Source organism: Fundulus heteroclitus, chromosome 8 (genome assembly GCF_011125445.2).
Source record: "Fundulus heteroclitus isolate FHET01 chromosome 8, MU-UCD_Fhet_4.1, whole genome shotgun sequence".
Lineage (NCBI taxonomy): Eukaryota > Metazoa > Chordata > Actinopteri > Cyprinodontiformes > Fundulidae > Fundulus > Fundulus heteroclitus.
The window spans coordinates 6065832-6087948 of NC_046368.1; the positions used below are offsets into that span (position 1 = coordinate 6065832).

Below are 22117 nucleotides of genomic sequence, written 5' to 3' on the forward strand. Positions count from 1 at the left end.
TACAGATTGGTCAAAAAATGTCCTATCTAAGGGAACCAAGTTGATCGCATCAAGTTTATTTATCAGGTTTATTCCTGACAGGAACTAACTAGCAAGGGATGCAACATTAGTCTTCTTGTTAGCTAGCTTAACATGATATATTGGCATGTTTTAACTCGTTTAGCAAACATCTGCATTCAGCAGTGTTACTCAACTTACACGGTTTGGAAAAAAACTCCAACGCTTTTTTGCCTTTTGCTGCCTCTGGCTGGTTTTTGCAGCACGTTTGTCATCTGTGAGCCACGCGATGCCGGCATTTGCATGTGAATGCTCACGGTGCGTTTGAAGACGCACACAATCCCGCGTTTGGAGGCCTGTAGTGATCTGTGTGCGTGGATCATGGGTGGGACACAAATGTCCTCCAGTTCTGGAGCGGCCCACACACTCTCTGCCCAAACTATGACCTCTTTTCTTGCAGAATCTCCCATCGCTGACGAATCCAGACTCAGTTCTAAACACAGACCACGCTGCAGCTATATAGTCTGCAGCTGCGTCAGTGCTAGCGGTCTTCTCGCTTTTATGTTTGAATGAGGGGAAAATGTGACAACGATGCATTGATATCGCAAAGGATGATGGGGTGGTGGAGTTGAGTGAAACCGGCAACCAAGTTGTGGAATTATGAGAGAGGCAGGGTGCGACCGAGGGAGCGCTTAGAGATTGTAGGAGTAATCCCTGAGCCATCTGCTGCTCTCTCTCCATCACTCTCTGGGTCTCTAACGCTCTGTCCTTCTCTCTGTCTCTCTCTGTCTGTCTAAAGCGCAGATATCCAGTAGCGCTGGATATATATCACACCATGATTTGAACATTTCACACGTCGGTATTTGGATTTGAACCAACTGACTAAACTACTTTAAAGGGCTCCCTGGTAGCTTCACCTCTTGTTCACCTGGAACTCTTTGAGATTTTAGAGAAACTTTTAGCTGGTGTGTGCAGCACCGCCTTTCTTAGGGTCAACGCCACGATTCTTGCTGTGCAGATGCACTGATATCCAGGAAGTGCAGGACATTTCCTCCCTGTTCACATTATTGGTAGACGATCTTTCTCCAAGGAAGCAAGTTCTTGTAATCATTAACAACTCAGAATGTTAATCTGCATTTCCTGTAGGGGGGTTGGAGTTTTTTTTTTTAAATTAGAACTTTTTAATTACAAAAACACACCGTTTTAAATGTCCATTTCTTAAATTATCTGTTATCAGTAAAATTGATGCATCTGATAACTTGGGAGAAATAACAGGAGTTTGGGACCATCTAGCAGAAATAGAGCGATGCAGATAAAGCTTTAGGTTAGTAGAGTAATAGTTGCTTTTAGGCAGCAGCCACGTATAGATAAAGATCTGTTTCCACCATGTAGGCCCTCTGGTTTATTGCACTCAGTGAACCATGGCTAATTGGAGCATAATGTTTCTCTTCCAGCTTATTTGCTTCAGTGGAAAGAAAGAAAGAAAGAAAATGTGACCGATTTCACAGCATTTCCACTCCTCCATTAAGCTCCACACTCATTTACAAGTCAGGAAGCACAACAAGGCGGAAGTCATCTTTTCCCACCAGCTCTTCTCTGAAAACGTACTCCTGTTTTTATCCTTCAAGACAACGATGGAGATTTTTAGCCCTTTAGTCAGGATGGTTCTATATGTTACAGATTACGTTTCTATTTGCGTAGTTTTCTTCTACAGGTGTTTTATGTTTTCTAGTTTTTTTAATGACATCTGTGTACTATGGGTGCCTTCTAAGCAGGCAGAGTATCTGCTAAATTTCATTGTGGTCCCAGAATAACATTCTTGATGTCGTCTGAAGGTACGACATCAGTACATTTATTCAAATTGATCCTAGTGTTAGTTTTAAAAGCTGGCCTGTTGCTGCATATCTCTGAAGGCCCATCTTACCCCGGTTCCAGATTTGGCAGTAAATGAAGAATACGTTGATCAGAGGTAAATGGTTTTTACTGAGCTGGGGAAGAAATCCTTCTCTTACTTTGCTCCATGGACTTGGAATAATTTACAAAACTTGCTCCATTTAAAGGATCTAATCCCATTGAATGAATTTAAAGCCATGTTAAAATGTCATGTAATTGAAAAATGTAACTGCCCTATGTGACCTGTCTTTTCCTCTATGTGAGACTTTATCTATGTTGTACTTCTGTTTGTATTTTAACTGGTGTGCCGTCTTGGCCAGGTCTCCCTCGAAAAAGAGATCTTAATCTCAAGGGACTTCCTGGTTAAATAAAGGTTAAAATAAAAAAAACATTGCAATATGCATATTTAATTTATTAGAAATCAAATATGGAGACAGAGTATTACATTACCATTATGATTAACATTAGATGCCCTCATAGCGCTTGGCGATGCAGGATTCTGTCTTTTTCACAAGTCTGAACACATTTTAAAAGGCTGAGTTCCCTCCCATGTTTTTTCAGGAGGAGGGGGAATCTGTTTCGAACAAAGGAACTCTCTTTCTGACCTACCCCCTTCCTGCAATAAACCTTCATGTGTTATTCTACCCAGCAACAGGGGGGAAACATACCTTACTGCCTAAGATATTTTCTTACACTAGTTATCAAACAATTTAATCCATTTCCATCCATTATCCACTTATCCGAGATGGGATATTCAGTCCCTCCAGCGAGGGCTGGGTCTTCCCTGGCGTCTCCGATTTTATTTTACCAAATCCGATTAATCGATTTCTTTTTTCCTCCTTTTCTTTTCATAAAAAGAAATGAAAGTAATTAATTTAAAAACTTGCTTTTAAGAGCAGGCTTCACATCACTTGTGTAACTTCAAACTAAGTTTAAAAAAATAAGTAAATGAGTAAATTAAAATGCCTCGCATTACGGTAAAAAAAAAAAAAAAAAAAAAGTTTCCTTTTACAATATTTTGACAATATACTTTCCTAAACATATAATCAGCATTGCGTGCTGATCTGTTCACGGAAGCCCAATGATTGATTTGGAAAAATAAAATCCCGATTTTCCAAAAATTTATTCTAAAAAAAATGTAAACTCGAATTAATCGATTAAATCGATTTATCGCCCAGCCCTACCATCAAGTATGTGTGAGTACATTGGCCACCAACACCTTTTATATGTTTTTGTATTTAAAATAATTTTATTGTGTTTCAGCTTGCGTTAATAGACATTTCAACCCACACTTCACCATTTTATAAGGATTTCAGTAGAAAATAGTGGCCTCTTTCTCGCTGACTGGGGTCCGACGGGACGGAGCAGAAAATAGACGCAGAGCTTGTCCGCTGACGGTGACGTTCAGAGAAGTCATGAATGTGGAATGGTTCTCATGAATTAAAATAACAGCGTAGTTGCTCCGTTGGACAGACATACACGTAGATGAACTCAACAGGAGGATGTGGCTCAGCTTTCTTTTCCACAACAGACCTGAGCAGCGCCTGCCTGTATATCTCAGTCCATCCTATCATGAACTAGACACCAAGATACTGAAAACTCCTCCACTTGAGACATAGACTGACTCCAGTTAATTTCCGTTTATTACTCAGGTTGGTGAGAAAGTTTCCTCTCTAAGGAAACCCAGCAGGTTGCATCAAGTCTCTCCAAGCAGCATTCACTCCTCCTGAAAGAGCGTAGAGCCACAGTGGACAGTCGTCTGCATTGTTGATGGCTTTGCAGCAATCCCTCATACTGAACATGCATGAAGCGACAGTGGAGAGGAAAACTCCCCTTTAACAGGGAGGAGAACCTCCAGCAGAACCAGAATCAGGCTCAGTGTGAACCTGGTTCTGCTGCCACGATGTGCCGTGACCAACTGAGGGCTGGAGAAGACGGAGCAAAAAACGAAAGTGCTAACTCTGCTTCCCCTCTAGCTGTTCTTACTGTGCACACAGAGAAAGCAGAGGATGAAAATATGAAAGCTTCATTTGTGCCGCTGGGATCCTCTCCGTGCCCATCTGGCACGTCGGACCTCAGAGGTTTAGTATTCTCTGCCCCGAACACATAACCCTGCCCTAGCAATCACCATTAATCCCCAGCAAAGCTCTCCGCAATCCCATAAACGGCGTTGTATGAATGCATCAGGAGGTAAAGATGGCAGGTTGGATAAAAATAAACAAAATAAAAAGTGTTTCTTCTTTTTTTGTTGCCCTGTTTGTTCACCAGATGCTGTGTTTCGTCATGCAGCTGTCTCAGCTTATGTTTCATGATTATGGTGTTTTGGAAGTGATGGCCTTAATTCCCAGGAACAAAACCACTAAAAACACAACATATTCAGTTCCCATTTAAAGACGAGATACCCGCAAAAAAAAGCAAGTGCAATCCGACATTTTCAGTTCTTAGTAAGAGTCCATTTGGCAGCTTTACAGCATTGGTGGGATCCAGAGTTGCCATTTGTTGTCTTTGTAATACCTCTTTTTAAAAGCTTTTAAATCTGTGGCGGACCTGGCATTATTGCATTTGCAGCCGTTTTGGTTTAACAGCAGTTGGTCTAAAATTCTGTCTTGTTTCTAATGTGTTTATTTTTCATGCAAATGGTGCAAAGTACAGCTGAAATCAGATATTTACATACCCTTTAAAAAAAGCATTTTTTCCCACCTGACTGACATTAAATCAGATTAAACTTTTCTTTTTTAAAAGGTAGTTAGGACTAAAAAAACAAATGTTTTCATCGCCGTCTTTAAATTCAGGAGTTTAGATAGACCCAGGTTACAAGGTGGTAAATTATTTGGTTTTGAACGATTTCAGGAAACCCAGAATATAAAAAAAATTACCTTCATTTATCCCACTTGTTTACAACAGCATTTAACTACAAAATCCACAGAAGTTTTTTTTTTTTTTTTTTTTTTTTTTATTTGCTTTATTTAACCAGGTAAACCCCGTTGAGATCTGGATCTCATTTTCAAGGGGGACCTGGGCAGAAATCTGCAAAAACACTACAACCTGGTTACAAAAATAAAACCAATTAATACATATGCACAAATATAAAACAATAAAAACTATTTAAAAGCAGTGACACTGTTTCATACAAGCTTGTTGTCTATCTTTAAGAACCGCTCGAAATAAGTCCAATGAAATAGTTTCTGACATCTTGAGCTCAGACTGGAGCTGATTCCACGCTATAGGAGCCAACACACTGAATGCTTTCTTTCCTTTATCAGTTCGAACACGAGGAACATGTAGAAGGATAAAGTCATTTGAGCGTAAAGCATGTGAACTACTAGATCTATGCAAAAGAGAGCTTAAGTAAGTTGGTGTTAGTCCAAGTAGAGATTTGTAGATCAGGATCATCAAATGATTGTTTCTCCGAACACTTAAAGGAGGCCAATCAGCTTTTGCATACAAATCACAATGATGTGTCAAACGTCTACTCCCAGTTATAAACCTTAAAGCACAATGATAAACAGTATTCAAATATTTCAGACATTTGGTTGAAGCATTCATATATAAAACATCTCTATAATCCAGAAGTGGCAGGAATGTTGCTGCAACCAATTTACTTCTAGCTTTGAGTGAGAAACACGGTCCATTTCGATAATAAAACCCAATCTTCATTTTCAATGTTCGTAATAGATTTGCTATATGATTTTTAAAAGAAAGTTCATTATCTAGAATAAAACCAAGATATTTATAATTACTAACAAACTCAATTTGTGCACCTACTGCAGTGGTAAGGAATAGAGGGATTTCTGGTAGTTTAGCAGAGTGGGAGAAAACCATTGCCTTAGTCTTATCCACATTCAAAACTGACTTCAAAGTTTGTAACCGAGTTTGAACTACATTAAAAGCAGACTGTAAATACTGTAGTGCCTGTGATAATGATGAAGAGTTGCAGTACATTATTAAGTCATCAGCATAAAAATGATAAAAAGCATTTGACAAGTTGACGCACAAATTATTTATATAAATGGAGAATAAAAGTGGACCCAGAATTGAGCCTTGAGGTACGCCATTTAAAATAGTTAAATTAGAAGACGTGTAGCCAGCTAATTGGACTCTCTGGGTTCTGTTTGACAAGTAATCAACTATCCACATGGTAGCTTGATGTGAAAGCCCAATTTTGTGTAGAATTTCAATTAAAAGCGTGTGATTTACTGTGTCAAATGCCTTTGATAGATCGATAAACAAAGCAACACAATGTTTTTTGTTATCATGAGCCTGGATCAGATAATTGAAAACCTTTAAAGTTGCAGTAACAGTACTATGTTTTTTTCTAAAACCCGACTGTACATTTTGCAAAATACAATTGGAATCTAAAAAATTCTTTAGTTGATCTGCATCTAACTTTTCAAAATTTTTTGCTAGGATACATAATTTAGAAATTGGTCTGTAATTGTTTACCTGCGATGACTCCCCACCCTTGAATAGAGGCAAAACAAATGCTGATTTCCAGACACTAGGGATTTTATTAGTGATTAGACTTAGATTGAAAATATGAGACAATGGCTCTGCTATAAACTCTGCAGCCAACTTTAGAAAAAATGGATCCAGGTTATCTGGCCCTGCCGCTTTTCTGGTGTCTATGTTCCTCAGTTCTCTAAGAACCTCAGTTGTACAAATAGGGGAAAAGTTAAAAGAGGTGGAGTTACCATTATTATTCAAAAACAGTTCATCGTTATTTGCATTTTGGCCGAATGAATTTATGTCATCAAATAGAGAACCTACAGAAATTAAATGCTCATTAAAATATTTTAAAATTGCTAATTTATCAGACACCATTTTACTTTTTTTCCAAACAAAATTAGGAAAGTCACTCAGTGGCACCTGTTCAGTAGCTGATTTAACTGTTTTCCAAAATTTCTTTGGATCATTTAAGTTTTTTGTCATTTCGGCAAGGAAATAGTCTGACTTTGCTTTCTTAATTGATGATGTAAAATTATTCCTCAGTTTCCTAAAACAAAGCCAGCTCTCCTCAGTATTGAATTTTCTTGCTCTAGCCCAAGCTGTATCTCTTTGTTTAAGCAGAGCCCCAATTGCTGGGGAAAACCATGGATTATTTCTTCCCTTCACCCTAATTTTACGTACAGGAGCATGTTTATTTATTAGTCTTAAAAATTCTTCATAAAAATACTGCCAGGCAAGGTCTACATTATCAAAAAGAGAAACCCTATTCCAGTTAAAAAGTATCAAATCATGAATAAAAGCTTGCTCATTTAAGTGTTTTAAATCTCTTTTGCTCAAAATACGAGGCTTATATTTTGGTAACTTGAGATTTCTAACTATACCTACAGCACAATGATCACTAAGATCATTTGCAAAAACTCCTGTCCCTGTTAAAAATATTTGTGAAAACTAAAGGAATAAAATGCACCAAAAAATAAGAGGAATGATTTTTAAAGTGTAACTCCAGAGCCTTACTCCACCCAGCGTCTGAAATTAACTTCCCGATTAACCGGCCAAGTTGGCCTTTAGATGTAAGAATCAATATTTTTTAATCGACCAAAATATCAAATCTGATTCTAACCCCTGCTAAACATCTCCACATAATAGCGCTACGTAGTTAGCCTGAGCTAAACGCTAGCTGTTGTAGTTCTTGCTGTAGTTCTTGCGTCACATGTGCGAGTGTTTATGTACGTTTGTTGTCATACGAGCTGAAAGCAGAGGAACATAAAGAAGCATCCACCCAGATGATGACTGAAAAACACGATTTATGTGGTGCTAACATTTACTGTCCATGTGGCAGCTAGCTCTCTGAAATTTACTCGCCAAATGGAAAATTTACCCGCATTTGGCGAGTCTTAATTTCGTACCCTGACTCCACCCAATCTCATATTTGAAAAATGTGGCGAGAAGAGGCGGTGCCCAGTGAATCAGAATATATGCCGGGGGCTGGGGGGGGATGAGGACTGGGCGTGGTCTGGGTTACTAGTAAAACCTAAATAAATGCTAAATAAACTAACTCAATGCTAAGCTAATAAAATTGCTAACCTGAAAATTGATAGTATTGCAAAACTCTCCTTTAAAACTTCCAACTTGCTACGGAGGCAGAGCTGCTGACACGTCAGTTTCTCCAAGTGGCGTCACAAAAACTTTTGAACCAATAGCATTATTGGTTTAAAATTCAATGCAAGACCACCTTTAGCCCTAGCCCTGTGTTTTAGACACAAAAGCAGGATTTAACCAAATATGCAGTAAAATTGTCAAAATAATCACCAGGATATGTAGATAGCACAATAAGACAACCATTTTAACAGTTTATTAGCAAAAATAAGTTGATTCGGGGGTGGGTTACCCTTTAAAGAAACAGGACTATGGGATTTAGAAATATTACGTTATGTACAGATAAATATCTCTCTACAGCTGTATGTAAAGGATAATAAAACAGATTGTTGTCTGATGAATACAGATACTGCATGGGTATCTGATGGACACCATCAGTGGACAGTATTGCTCTTTTAACGGATGCTGGAGTGACCTGAAAGTATGATTTATTGCACTTGTTGGTTAGAGAGTCTGATGATTGCTGCTGAAGGAGCTGCTCGGCTCCTACGGTGGGGAGGAGAGATGTTGTCAGCTTTGCAGACATCCTCCTCTCTCCCACCTCCTCAGTGAGGTCCAGAGGCTGGTCCAGGACAGAGCTGGCCCTCCTGAGCAGCTTCTTCAGGCTCTTTCTGTCCTGCTGGGTGTTGCCACACCTCCATCAGACATTAAGCACCGCAGAAAGTTTTAAACCGTGTCCTGCTCCCTCTCCAAGAAAAAAAACTACAAAGCTCCTTAAGTCTTCAGGACTTCATAATTAAACTAAAATAGTTTCATAATCATAATTACAGGTGGCTGCAGAAGCTACAAATGTTGGTTTGTCTCTGTTGGTGTTCGCCTCATTAATAATTTAACCTGATGAGCTCAAGTAGAGACGGGAGTAGCCTGTGATTGTATCCTGGTTGTATTGTGTATATATTGTGGTTATTTCTGTCAAGTCTACTCACACTTTGCATTTGTTGTTTGCTGGCTGCAAAAGAAATGCAGTAGATCTGGCTGCTTTAATTCATGACTCCTTTAGACTACTATGGAGTTTTTAGTCTTTCAGGTGATTAAGGTTTGACTGTTTTGCTCGTTACAAACCGTGTGTTTGTGCTGCTGCCTGTCTGTCTCGTCTTGAACAATTTTGAAAAAAGGGATCCTTGATTAGTCATTTCCTGGTTATTAGAAGACTTAATAAAAAAAAAAAAAGATGTAATGGCTTTGTAAACCTCACAGTGTTTGAATTATATGGAGTTACACCTGCGGATGTTTTCTGAGACAACACCTGAGACTCTGCTGCTTCCTGGTGTGACGTCATGGAGAAGAGCAGTAGGAGGAAAAAAAGCAGCTGATGTGGTTTCAAGGCAGCAGACCTCAAACTTAGTCTGTTTTCATTCACGGAGCGCAACAGTTACCGGGTTGGTTTGTCAAAATAATCCCAACTAACGTCTGTATATACCAAGATTCGACGTCGGTAGAGGGTATAAGTTTTGTGTCTCGATCAGTGAAACAACTCGGCAAAAGTTTCTTAGAATAAAATCCCAAAAGGCTGAAAGTTATCATGCATCTGTGTAGTTTCAAGGGTAAACATCAAAACAAAAAGAAATGGCATCCAAAGCATGGCACAATCTAGTGTCTTGTTAATTCAGCGTGCACCGCCTTAGTTGAGTCATTTTCCCATTTTTCTTCAAGACTTGTAACAGCATGAGGGATCACGGAGCATCAGTGATGCTGCTCTTGGAAGTTGTGCTGTGATTAAGTGATTTAGCAAAGAAATCAGCCAAAATTATCAGGAAGAGGAAATAAATATCCTATGTTTCACCCACAGTGAGAAGAGACTATACAGTAAAATTTCCAGCAGGAAACCTTTACAGTTATTGAAAATAGCGTACTCAAATTGGAAAACAGTGTAACTCAGCAGGGAGATTTAAAACATGTACAAAACATTTCATGTGCATTTATGCATAAAGTGGAAAAAAACAACAACTCTTCCAGATGCATCCAGGTCCCATGTTTCATCTATTTAAACAATAAGTAAAAACCTCCAGTTCTTTACCAAAAGTCAACAAATTCATAAGAAAACCACTATGGATGCAGTTATGTATGAATGTCACCAGGATTTGGCCTTTTTAAAAAAAAAATAAAAGCAAAGCAAAAAAGCAAATCGTTCACCTAAATGGTTGCTGAGGATAATTCAGTATGTTGATCTGAGTTATGTGTCGCGAGTGCAACAATTTTGTTTATGAATTAATGAGATATCCAAAAATAAATCCTTGTTTTTGCTTGATTGTCAGTTTTAATGATCCATTCTTCTGGTTCTTCAGCCTAACAGCCAGAGTTAAATGACTGAAAATGTTTTTCATCCATATTTGAAATCAATATGTGTTGAACTATGACCTAATATTTTTTTTTCCTGTTTTTTTTTTTTCTAGTGAAAAAAGCCAAGCTTCAAGGACCACCAGGTAAGGAAATTTTAGTTTATCATTTTAATGAAAATTAGATTAGATTCAGATGGTTGCAGATCAGTAAAAGCCGGTTAATCAGCAATCGATTCAAATCAGGTGTGCAGAGGCAGGAAAGCTTCTTTCCCAGTGGTTATAAGTGAGTTAATATGTGAATCAGGCGTATGGAGGCACAGACACGTCTAAAGGCTGCAGGGCCCTAAGGACTGTAGTTATAGACCACTGTCTTTAGCCCTGTAACATGAAAACAGAGGAGCCTGTAGAGATTAGAAGAGACTCATTTTGTATGTGTTGTAGTGGGTTACTGTATCTGCTTTCCATTTTAGAGTAGATTACAATCCTATGAAGAAGCTGTTGGTGAAATAAAGCAAAATGGATCTTCAATATGAAAGGAATCTGCATATTTTATACAATATTTGACCTCTGAAACCAGGAGAACCCGAGTCCAGTCCTGTGGAGCTACTATCCTGCAACTTTTAGGCCCCTTCGACACAGAAACGAGACTATGTGTAAAGGTTTTTTGTAGTTTAGGCTGTGCGTCCACACGGATCCGCCGTTCTGGAAGACTGTAAAGGATAAAACGACACTTTTTTAAATGCCTTTTTGCCTGTTTGCGTGAGTACATGCATCTTTTTTTGGAACGATGACGTCATGCGCTAGTCTCGTGAGACCATCCTGATCTCGCGAGCTTTCAAGGTTTCACTCGCAGATCAGTCTGGCTACTTTCCGTTAAAGAAAATTTGGAGCCGTTCACCAAACGAACGTCCAATCAGCGTTGGCTTTGAGGCGGGTTGAGGTGTGACGCAACGGGAAGCGCGACAGTTCAGTCTAAAGAACATGGCGGCTTCAGCCGATGAAACTAGCGTTAGCGTGGCTATAGAGCAAGTTTTATCAGAATTACAGAGTATTTCTTCACTGAAAGAAGAGCAAAACGCTGCTCTGGAGGCTTTTCTCAGAGGAAAAGATGTTTTTGCTCTTCTCCAGACTGGTTTCGGCAAGAGCTTGATCCATCAATTGGCTCCTCTTGTTGTGTTAGTACGTCATATGCTTCGTTGATCTGATTGGTTTATTTGGCCCGTCTATCACCAACATAGGCCAATCAGCTAACCAGTATTTTCGCCCCTTCCCAAAATTACTTGGGAAGGGGCGAAAGACCCTCCTGAATCAAAAGTCCTAATATTCTCTTCAGCGGTCAGCCTGGTAACGAGCCGTTAACGAGCCGTTAACGAGCGTCACCTGTGCTGGAGGGTGGATGCAGCTAAAAGCTGCAGGAAAGAAGCTCACAGTTGGCGCTAATTAACTTAAAGCGGGTGTTGAAATGTGGCCACATGTGGTTTTCTCATTTAGGTTAATCGGCTGCATTCTAGCAAGTCACAGAAAGCAGGGTCGATTATGGATTATGTAATCCTGCGTCCCTCAGCTGCTGCCAGGTGAGCTTAGGTCGGTTGCTCCTGAGTCTAAATCCTCCCGCTCTCCACCTAAGCAAAATCCCTCCAGTGTGCGCGCTTACGCTTGCCTTTAAAACCCCGTGACATTTCAGGGAAGAGCGGACAGGAGGAAGTTCTGATGTTTGACTCGTATTGATTGGAAAGTTAATCATCCTGCAGATCTCTGCGTGTCTTCAGCTGCTTCTTCAGTTTTCTGCTGTGTCGCCTAAAGGGACCGCAGTCTGTTTCCTGGCCTCCTCTGTGTACTTGGCTGCAGCCTGTGACACCTGGTCCAGAGCAAACATCAGAGATAACTCAGTTAAGCCAGCCTTCCCTCTGAGGTGCCATGTTATTCTAACAGAAATGTCTTTTAAAGACACTTTAAGACGTTTAAGCCTTGAAACACTGTAAATAAAAAAGCTTTGAGGCGTCAGCGTCACAGGTTAAGCATTATTTATTTATCTATTCAGTATATTTACCATTAGTTTTTGTTGCTGAGTATGTTGTAGTCATACATATTTATATTATTTTGATGTGTTTATTGATGCAGGGCAGCAAATTTAGATAACGCTTAGTTTTCCAGTGAAATTGTAGCTGCTCTATAGAAAAACTCGGACCTAAACTCCCTTTTTGCTCAACATTATAGAACATCATTATAAAACATAATCTGTTTTCAAAAATACAAAAAGCAAAACTTGTATATTACATGAATTCATCCTACAGAGAGGCATATTTCACGTGTTTATTTCTGTCAATTTTGATTATTATGGCTTACAGCTGACTAAATCCCAAATGTCCTTTTCTCAGAAAATGGCAATACTACATAAGACTGGATTAAGTGACAAAGGATTGTGATGGTTCATCACAGAAGGCTCTATACGCATATTACTGGAAGGAAAAAGTGCTGTAGATGATCACAGCCTTGTGAGGATTGTAAGGATTGTAAAGTTCATTCATAAGTTTGCATGGAAGTAGGTTTCATTTAGCTGACAGTTCTCAATTAAATATAATTTTTTAGGACAGTACAATTTGGCTTAATTCAATTCAATTCAATTCAATTTTATTTATATAGCGCCAAATCATGAAACATGTCATCTCAAGGCACTTTACAAAGTCAAGTTCAATCATATTATACAGATTGGGTCAGATTATACAGATTGGTCAAAAATTTCCTATATAAGGAAACCAGTTGATTGCATCAAAGTCCCGACAAGCAGCATTCACTCCTGGGGAACCGTAGAGCCACAGGAAGAGTCATCTGCATTGTACATGGCTTTGCTGCAATCCCTCATACTGAGCAAGCATGAAGCGACAGTGGGAAGAAAAAACACCCATTAACGGGAAAAAAAACCTCCGGCAGAACCGGGCTCAGTATGAACGGTCATCTGCCTCGACCGACTGGGGTTACAGAAGACAGAACAGAGACACAACAAGAGAGACAAAAAAGCACAGAAGCACACATTGATCTAGTAATCTGTTCTACATTAGATGGTAGTAGCAGGTGAGCCGTCTTCTCTGGATGATGTCACAGTTAACAGAACGCCAGACCAGATGTACCTACTATGAAGAGAAAAGAGAGAGAACAGAAAGTTAAAGCAGAAATGACAACACATAATGCATAATTGAAGAACAGTAGAACTCAATATAGTGAGAAAATTAGATCCTGATATACTCCAGTAACCTAAGCCTATAGCAGTAAAACTATAAAGGTAGCTGAGAGTAACATGAGTCACTAGTTATAATTTTTGTCAAAAAGAAAAGTTTTTAGCCTAGTCTTAAAAGTAGACAGGGTGTCTGCCTCACGGACCAAAACTGGGAGTTGGTTCCACAGGAGAGGAGCCTGATAGCTAAAGGATCTGCCTCCCATTCTACTTTTAGAGACTCTAGGAACCACCAGCAGACCTGCAGTCTGAGAGCGAAGTGCTCTGTTAGGAACATACGGGGTAATCAGAGCTCTGATATATGATGGAGCTTGATTATTAAGGGCTTTATACGTTAGAAGAAGAATTTTAAATTCTATTCTTGATTTAACAGGAAGCCAATGAAGGGAAGCTAAAATTGGAGAAATATGATCCCTCTTGTTGATTTTCATCAGAACTCTTGCTGCAGCATTTTGGATCAGCTGAAGGCTTTGAACTGCATTTTGTGGACTTCCTGATAGTAAAGAATTACAATAGTCCAGCCTTGAAGTAACAAATGCATGGACCAGTTTTTCAGCATCACTCCTGGACAGAATGTTTCTAATTTTGGCGATATTCCGGAGGTGAAAAAAGGAAACTCTGGAAACCTGTTTAATATGGGATTTAAATGACATGTCTTGGTCAAAAATAACACCAAGATTTTTTACTTTATTACCAGAGGCCAGGTTAATGCCACCCAGATTAAGTGATTGGTTAAGAAGTTTATTTTTTGAGGACTCTGGCCCAAAGATTAAAACTTCGGTCTTGTCAGAATTTAGATGCAGGAAATTTAAAGTCATCCAGCTTTTGATGTCATCAAGACATGACTGCAGTCGAAGTAATTGATTGGATTCATCAGGATTTATGGATAAATATAGCTGAGTATCATCAGCATAACAGTGGAAATTAATCCCATGCTGTCTGATAATTTTGCCTATCGGAAGCATATATATAGTAAAGAGAATTGGTCCAAGGACTGAACCCTGTGGTACTCCACAGGTGACCCTAGAGTTTGAGGAAGATTTATTATTAACATGAACAAATTGGAATCTGTCTGACAGATAAGATTTAAACCAGCCTAATGCTTTCCCCTTAATCCCTACAGTATGTTCAAGTCTTTGTAGGAGAATATTGTGATCAACTGTATCAAACGCAGCACTGAGATCTAACAGGACAAGTATAGACACAAGTCCATTATCTGAGGCCATGAGAATATCATTAGTGACCTTCACCAGAGCTGTTTCAGTGCTATGATGAGCTCTGAAGCCTGACTGAAACTCCTCAAGTAGGTCATTACTTTGTAAATGTTCACAAAGTTGATTAGCAACTACTTTCTCAAGAATTTTAGATAAGAAAAGAAGATTAGATATAGGTCTGTAATTTACTAACTCATCTTGATCAAGAGAAGGTTTCTTAAGTAAAGGTTTAATAACAGCTACTTTCAAAACCTGTGGTACATATCCATTTACTAAGGATAGATTAATCATGTCTAAAATAGTGCCACTGATCAAAGGGAATATGTCCTTAAACAACTTGGTTGGGATTGGGTCTAACATACAGGTAGAAGGTTTAGATGAAGCTAAAATTTTAGATAGCTCAGAAAGCTCTACTGCTTCTAAACAGTTCAAACACTGCGCAGATTCTAAAGATTCCTCCAATGCTGCCTCACTTACTGAGGACGAGGTAATCATGTTTGGGAGGATGCCAATTATTTTATTTTTAATGGCATCAATTTTATTTATGAAGAATCCCATAAAATCATTACTACTAAGAGCTAAGGGAATGGATGGATCAACAGAGCTGTGGCTCTGGGTAAGTTTGGCAACTGTACTAAAGAGAAATCTAGGATTATTTTTATTCTCTTCAATTAATGATGAAAAATATGCTACTCTAACTCTGCGGAGGGTCTTGTTATACAACAATAGTCTGTCCCTCCAGATTAAGTAGGATTCCTCTTGGTGTGTAGAGCGCCATTTTCTCTCCAATTTCCTAACATTGTGCTTCAAGGAACGCAGCTCTGAATTAAACCAAGGAGCCAGCTTCCTGTGAATAATCACCTTCTTTTTCAAGGGAGCTACATTGTCTAATGCAGAACGCAATGAGGAAGTCACATTGTTAGCAAAGGTATCGATTTGTGAATGGGAAGAAACAGCAATGCTGCCATCTACAGGGCATTTCTGCAATACTGAGGATATTAAGAAGGGGACAGACTCTTTAAGTTTTGATACAGCATTATCCGATAAAAATCTACTATAATGGAACCCTCTTTTGGGGGTGGAGAATTCAGTTAGATTAAACTCAAATGTTATTAAAAAATGATCAGACAGGACAGGGTTGTGAGAGAATACTGTTAATTCTTCACAATCAATGCCATATGTCAGAACAAGGTCTAAAGTATGGAGCCGAGAGTGCGTCGGTTTATGCACATTTTGAACAAAACCAATTGAATCTAGGATAGTTTTAAAGGCTACACTAAGGTTATCACATTCAGTGTCAACATGGATGTTAAAATCACCCACTATAATAACCTTATCAGTATTTAACACCAAATCAGATAAGAAATCTGACAACTCATCCAAAAACTGAGTGTAAGGGCCTGGTGGACGATACAAAACAACAAACAGAAGAGGTTTTATTGCTTTGCAGTTTGGATGAGGGAAACTGAGGATTAAATGTTCAAAAGAACTGTAATTATTAGTTGGCCTGGGACTAATTAATAAATCAGACTGAAAGATAGTTGCCACTCCTCCTCCTCTTCCCACAGATCTGGGAATGTGGAAATTTGAATAACTGGAGGGGGTTGACTCATTTATACTAACGTAGTCCTCTTGTAGCCAGGTTTCTGTGAGACAAAACAAATCAATCTGATTATCAGAAATCAATTCATTAACTAACAAAGTCTTTGGAGGAAGAGACCTTATATTTAATAGACCACATTTTATTATTTTATTTTTAGGTTCAAGGTGAACCATATTGATTTTTATTAGGTTTTTATGATTTGTTCCTTTTAGATCAGTTTTTGATCTGTTAAGTTTTGGCCGTGGGAAAGACACCGTCTCAATAGGATAATGGGTGGGTAACAGTACAGAAGCTGCAGAGAGGTGTGTTAAACTACGGCTCTGCTTCCTGGTCTGGACCCTGGGTTGTCAGCATTTAGGAGAACTAATAAATCCGGCCAGATTCCTAGAAAGAAGAGCTGCACCATCCAAAGTAGGATGGATGCCGTCTCTCCGGATCAGACCAGGTTTTCCCCAGAAAGTTCTCCAGCTATCAATGTAGCCCACGTCGTTTTCAGGACACCACCTAGACAACCAGCGGTTGAATGATGACATGCGGCTAAACATGTCATCACTGGTCAAATCAGGCAGGGGACCAGAGAAAATTACAGAGTCCGACATAGTTTTAGCAAACTCACAAACCGAAGCAACACCAACTTTGGTGACCTCTGATCGGCGTGACCGGGTGTCATTACCGCCAGCGTGAATAACAATTTTGCGGTATTTACGCTTATCCTTAGCCAGTAGTTGTAGGTAGGATTCTATGTCGCCTGTTCTGGCCCCTGGTAGGCATTTAACTATGGTCCCTGGTTTCTTTAGTGCCACATTTCTTATTATGGAGCTGCCAATAATTAAGGTCGGCTCCTCGGCGAGATTGTCGCTCAGAGGGGAAAATTTATTAGAAACGCAGATGGGTTGGTGGTGATCTGGGGTCTGTAATCTAGAGCTATGCTTCCTACGAACTGTCACCCAGCCAGCCTGGTTACCAGGCTGGCTGGGTGCTACTGCTTTAGGTTCGCTACGTGAAGTTACTCTATGCGGCTCCGCGCTAGCAAAAGAGCGGCTATCAGCTGGTTTTTCAACAGCACGGAGCCGGGTCTCCAATTCTGACACCCTCGCCTCCAAAGCTACAAAAACACTACATTTATTACATGTACCATCATCACTAAAGGAGGCAGAGGAATAACTGAACATCTGACACAGAGAGCAGCAGATAGGAGACTTAGTCAGAGCCGGAGAAGCCATTATGAGGCTAAGGCTTGGCTAGCACTAGGCTAACGCTAGGCTAAAGCTAGGCTAACGCCCTATTACCACGCCAAAGAACAAACCGTGTGAAACACGAGGAGTTCCCAAACGTGATGAGCAGCCACAGACAATGTTTTAAAAGTGCTTATGTTTGGAAACAGATGTTACAGCAAAGAGGTTTAAAGATAAAAAGCGAGAGAGCCTGGAGCAAAGCTCCGTCGTTCACACAGCAACAACAGGAAGTGACGCAATACGCCTTACCGCAAACAGGAAGGAATTAAATTGAATCGTTCAAATTCAGCTGAGTTTGTCAGTTATTTGATTGTTGAAATAAATCTTAATTATTTCTGTAAATTTTGTAATAACAGAGCGCCCTGATTTTGGAAAATGTTTTTTTTTTTTCTGCTCTTGTTATCCAAAAATACTTACAAATGAGGACTCAATAATAATTATTACCCCTTAAGGATTAATTCAGTCTTCCATTAAGAAGATGTTTTATTTATTTTAAGAGATTATTTTGGTTTAGGTTTAATCAGTTAGCTTTCTGAACTGCCACACTCAGCGGTCAGTCGTTTGACTCGTTAGGGCGCCCTGCACCTTTAATTGGATCACCTGGAGGACGAATGTAATGGAGAACACAGACCTCGGATATGAACTTTGACCTACATGTCTGTCTTTCTGCAGCCTGTGCCCAAAGGGCCTCGTAGAGCCGCAGATTGAGTCAAAGCGAGACGTTATCCATGTCTGCGGAGCGGATTGTTCTCCATTTGTTTATCAGAATGATGGACGCTGCATTTATGAGTTGGCATTTTGAGGTCAGGTGTTATTCAGTGCAGGAAGTTAACTCACGCTGATGTGAGGCACAGGAGGCGTTCTATCAGATAAGGAGCTTCTGTGCAGGAATTAAGCAATATTTATTATTCTTTGCTCCGACCCTGTGGAGCCTTCCTCCCTTCTGTCATCATTCACCGTTTGCTCGTCTTAATCCTTATTTGCTCGTCTTAGGAAGGCGTGTGACTTTAGGAAGAGCCTGTGAAGTTTACAGAAGGTTGGTCGCTGACATGTTTGCTTCTACCACGCCTGCTGTTGGACGACTTTTCAGCCTTATTTTGGAACATGAGGGTTTTCCTGAAAGCTGGGCGTGCTTGTAGAAGGGAGCGTGACCTTGCCTTGGCCGTTGGCCAGCTGTCTGCCTTTCCACTGACTGCCGCAGGAAACCGGGCCCTGATAAAGAACGCTGGTTTGCAGGAATTGGTCAGCAAGAGTAGGTTTTTCTTTAGACTAAACCTCACGCTTCACATTTAACGGTGTAAATAATACAGACACGTTTTACGAATTTGTGAATATAACTAGTTTAGATCCTCTTGTAGGAAGCAGGACTTGTCGTGAGGATGCTCTCGGAAAGTTATTCAGCAGCTTTGACTTCCACTGCGTGCAACATTTATGAGCGGTCCGAGCCGCAAATGTCAGCCTTCCGACTGCCTGCGTTTTTCCTGAGTAATTTACTGAAAAAAACTCCCCATCAATCAATAATAAATGAAGACATTTGACTGAGGCCTCAGGGGTGAGTGGGCGCTTTAACCGATGGCTGATGTCTACTCTCTAAAGACGTCATCCTACAGTTGACCTCATGTAATCCCTCCATGCATACACGCACAGCCGCTGCTCGGTTTAACAGGAAAAATGAAAACGCAATCAGAGTTTGTTTCACAACATATTTAAGTCGCAGAAAACAAACTTTCATTTTCATGACAGATTTGTCCCTTCTGGATTAAGTTGTGCTTTTCTTCAGGCGATAGACTTCAGTTTATGGACATTTATCAGAACATTTAAACTCCCCAAACCATTAAACCAATTCAGTGTGAAATTTCCATTCACTTTCACCAAAACTGCACCAAGGTGGTGTCTTAAAAACATTAGATTCTAAATTAATAAACATTATTTGTAGGCTTTAGTGTTACTCTTAGCAAAAAGCTGATGCAGATAATCAGTTTAGAATATTATAAATATATAAATATGTCAATAAGTCATGAAAAAAGTTTATTTTTATGGAGATCTAGAGTTGCCATAATAAAAAAAAACATTATTTTTTTCGGTTTGTTTTGTTTGCATTAATTATTTTAATTTTGTAACAAATATACAAATAATTCATTAAATCTGTTATTAATAAATGTAACTACGCTAAGACATGTATAATTTATTAAAAGGATATATATATATATATATATATATATATATATATATATATATATATATATATATATATATATATATATATATATATATATATATATATATATATATATATATATATATATATATATGAATACATTTTAAAATGTAGTCAATGAATTCTATGCAAATTTTAATTGTCTATTTTGTTATTATTGATGCATGTAGATAATTAAGGAATATATTTTATTAAATATATGTTCAATAAAATCTAAATTTTCATACGGATTTCTTCATTCATGGCAATTTTAGCACTCCATGTTTTATTACAGTAAATGCCAAAGCTATACAGAAATTATATCATAGTATATAGCTATATTAAGACAGATTTTAAGAGCTAGTGAAATTAAAGTTTCATTACCGATTGCAACATTTGCACATGATGAAATTTTCTTTTCTTTTTTTTTTTATTGCATTTGGACGTTTGTTTCGCCGCAAACAAAAAATACTACCTTAGTTATTGGCATTTTCTATAAATGACATGGAGCAAACTCTCAGACAATCAATTTTAGAAATGCAGTGGGGGGCGGGGGGGGTGGTACTTTGGATAAACGTTAGAAACTAATAGTCTTTAAAATTTGATCCTTGTTATAAAATAATTCGATCAAGGTCTCCAGGCTCGGTGTGGGTGACCATGTGCAGCGGACAGAGCATGCACACAAAAAAACCAGAAGCACTGACCCAGGAGTACTTTCTAGGCTAAACAAGAAGAGAGTTAGTGGCAGTACTAGCCCCTTTAGTGTAGACACAGCAACCATAAAATACAAAATAAAAGGTCATTATTGCATCTCTCCAGGCAAACATGCCTGATTTCGTTCCATTTTGGATTTTATTTTTGTCTAGGCCTCCAAATTTAATATTACGGGGCCGTGGAGTGCCGGACAGATGTGTGTTTGTGTGCTTTAAAACTTTTGGCTTCCATGTGACTTCATGTTGGTCTTAAATGCATGAAAAGTTGGCCATGTGTTTACAAATAATTTTTTTCAGGAGGTGGATAAAGGAACTTGGGCCAGACCAACAAGACTTAAAAAGGCAGCAGCCAAGTGACCGCGGACGGGTTTATGTTCAAGTAGAGTTTATCGTTGCGTGTAAATCTCAAACCTCTAGTATGCCCCCCCTGACAATGTTATCACCAGCAGCCACTGGAGACGATATAAAGCACAGAAAGACAGGGCCCCAGTGTATCATCAGCACAAAGACAACATTAAGTTAATGGCAACATTAGCTCAGCTAAACCAAACCAAATGCAGAGATAAACCGTGAAGGCAAAGTCAGAAAACACTGCTGGTAATCTATAATTGGAGAGTAGTAGGAGAATGTAGAGAAGTCAGAAAATACTAACGCAGTGAGCCGGAGTCCATTCTGTATCTAAGCAGCCTTTGAGGATTATGAAATATTTATATATTGCCACGAGTGCTGTCTTTGTATTTTGCAATTCTACTAAAAAAGGTTAAAAATTTGTTCCGACTGGTTCATTGTTAAAGCTACGGTATTAATCTTTGTATAGGTCATAAATTTAAGGAAAATAGACCTGCTTTATTTGTTTTTTTCCAACAACGGTTAACTTGTTGGCCACTGCTGTCCTGAAGGAGTCGCTTACTGCTGCTACAGCTGCTAGTGCTGCTGTTCACATGGACATTTATGCTTCCTGTCCTTAGCAGATTACATCAGCTGGACAGTGGACGGCACCTGCTGTAAAAACGCCCACAGCCACTAAACGGCTCTTATCTAATCCATACATCTTTCTGCCTTATCTGGTATTCGCTGGAGTCGGCCCAAGTGAGGCACAAGGCATGGGATATCTAATTAAGGGAAGGCTTGAGCATCCCCCAGGCTCCTTTGCAACGATGCCTGCGTTTTGTTACTGCTGACCGTTTTGGACTCTAATTAGGTTTATGTTCTGTCACTCAGGGTTTGTAGGCTGTTGAGGCCTGTCTGGTTACTTTCAGAATAGATTTTCTTCTGTTTTGGAGTTTAAAGTGTCGCATTTTTATTCTTTCTTCTGAGCAGAGTCTTGTCTGGACCCTCGTTCTTCGACTACTTCCAGTCTAGAGTTTACTTATCTGGCTCCTGGGTTGGAGGCTGGTGCAGGGTAAATGTTTTAGGATGTTACCCTGACAACCAGCGAAATCTTTGTTTAGCGCGGCCATGGGATCAGAGGAACAGCTGATTTCTAGCTTTTGTTTCCCATAGACCTACACAAATTAGGCCAAAACCACGTTTTACCACAGACATCCTGTGAAATTGCAAAGATTCGTTCTAACGTGTTTTCAGCACTAAACCCATAATCTATGTGTCTGAATTAATTAATACAACCATACTTCCCATTATTGCATCAGTTT

At 39.2% G+C, this 22117-nt stretch overlaps 1 protein-coding gene across 1 annotated transcript in view; it reads left to right on the forward strand.

Annotated features, from left to right (window-relative positions):
- The window catches only part of LOC118564010, a 49247-nt gene that overhangs the window by 11078 nt on the left and 16052 nt on the right, over positions 1-22117 (forward strand). The window contains exon 2 of the mRNA XM_036140700.1: positions 10386-10415. Coding sequence (XP_035996593.1) covers positions 10386-10415 — 30 coding nt within the window. The remainder of the gene's footprint in view (positions 1-10385; positions 10416-22117) is intronic.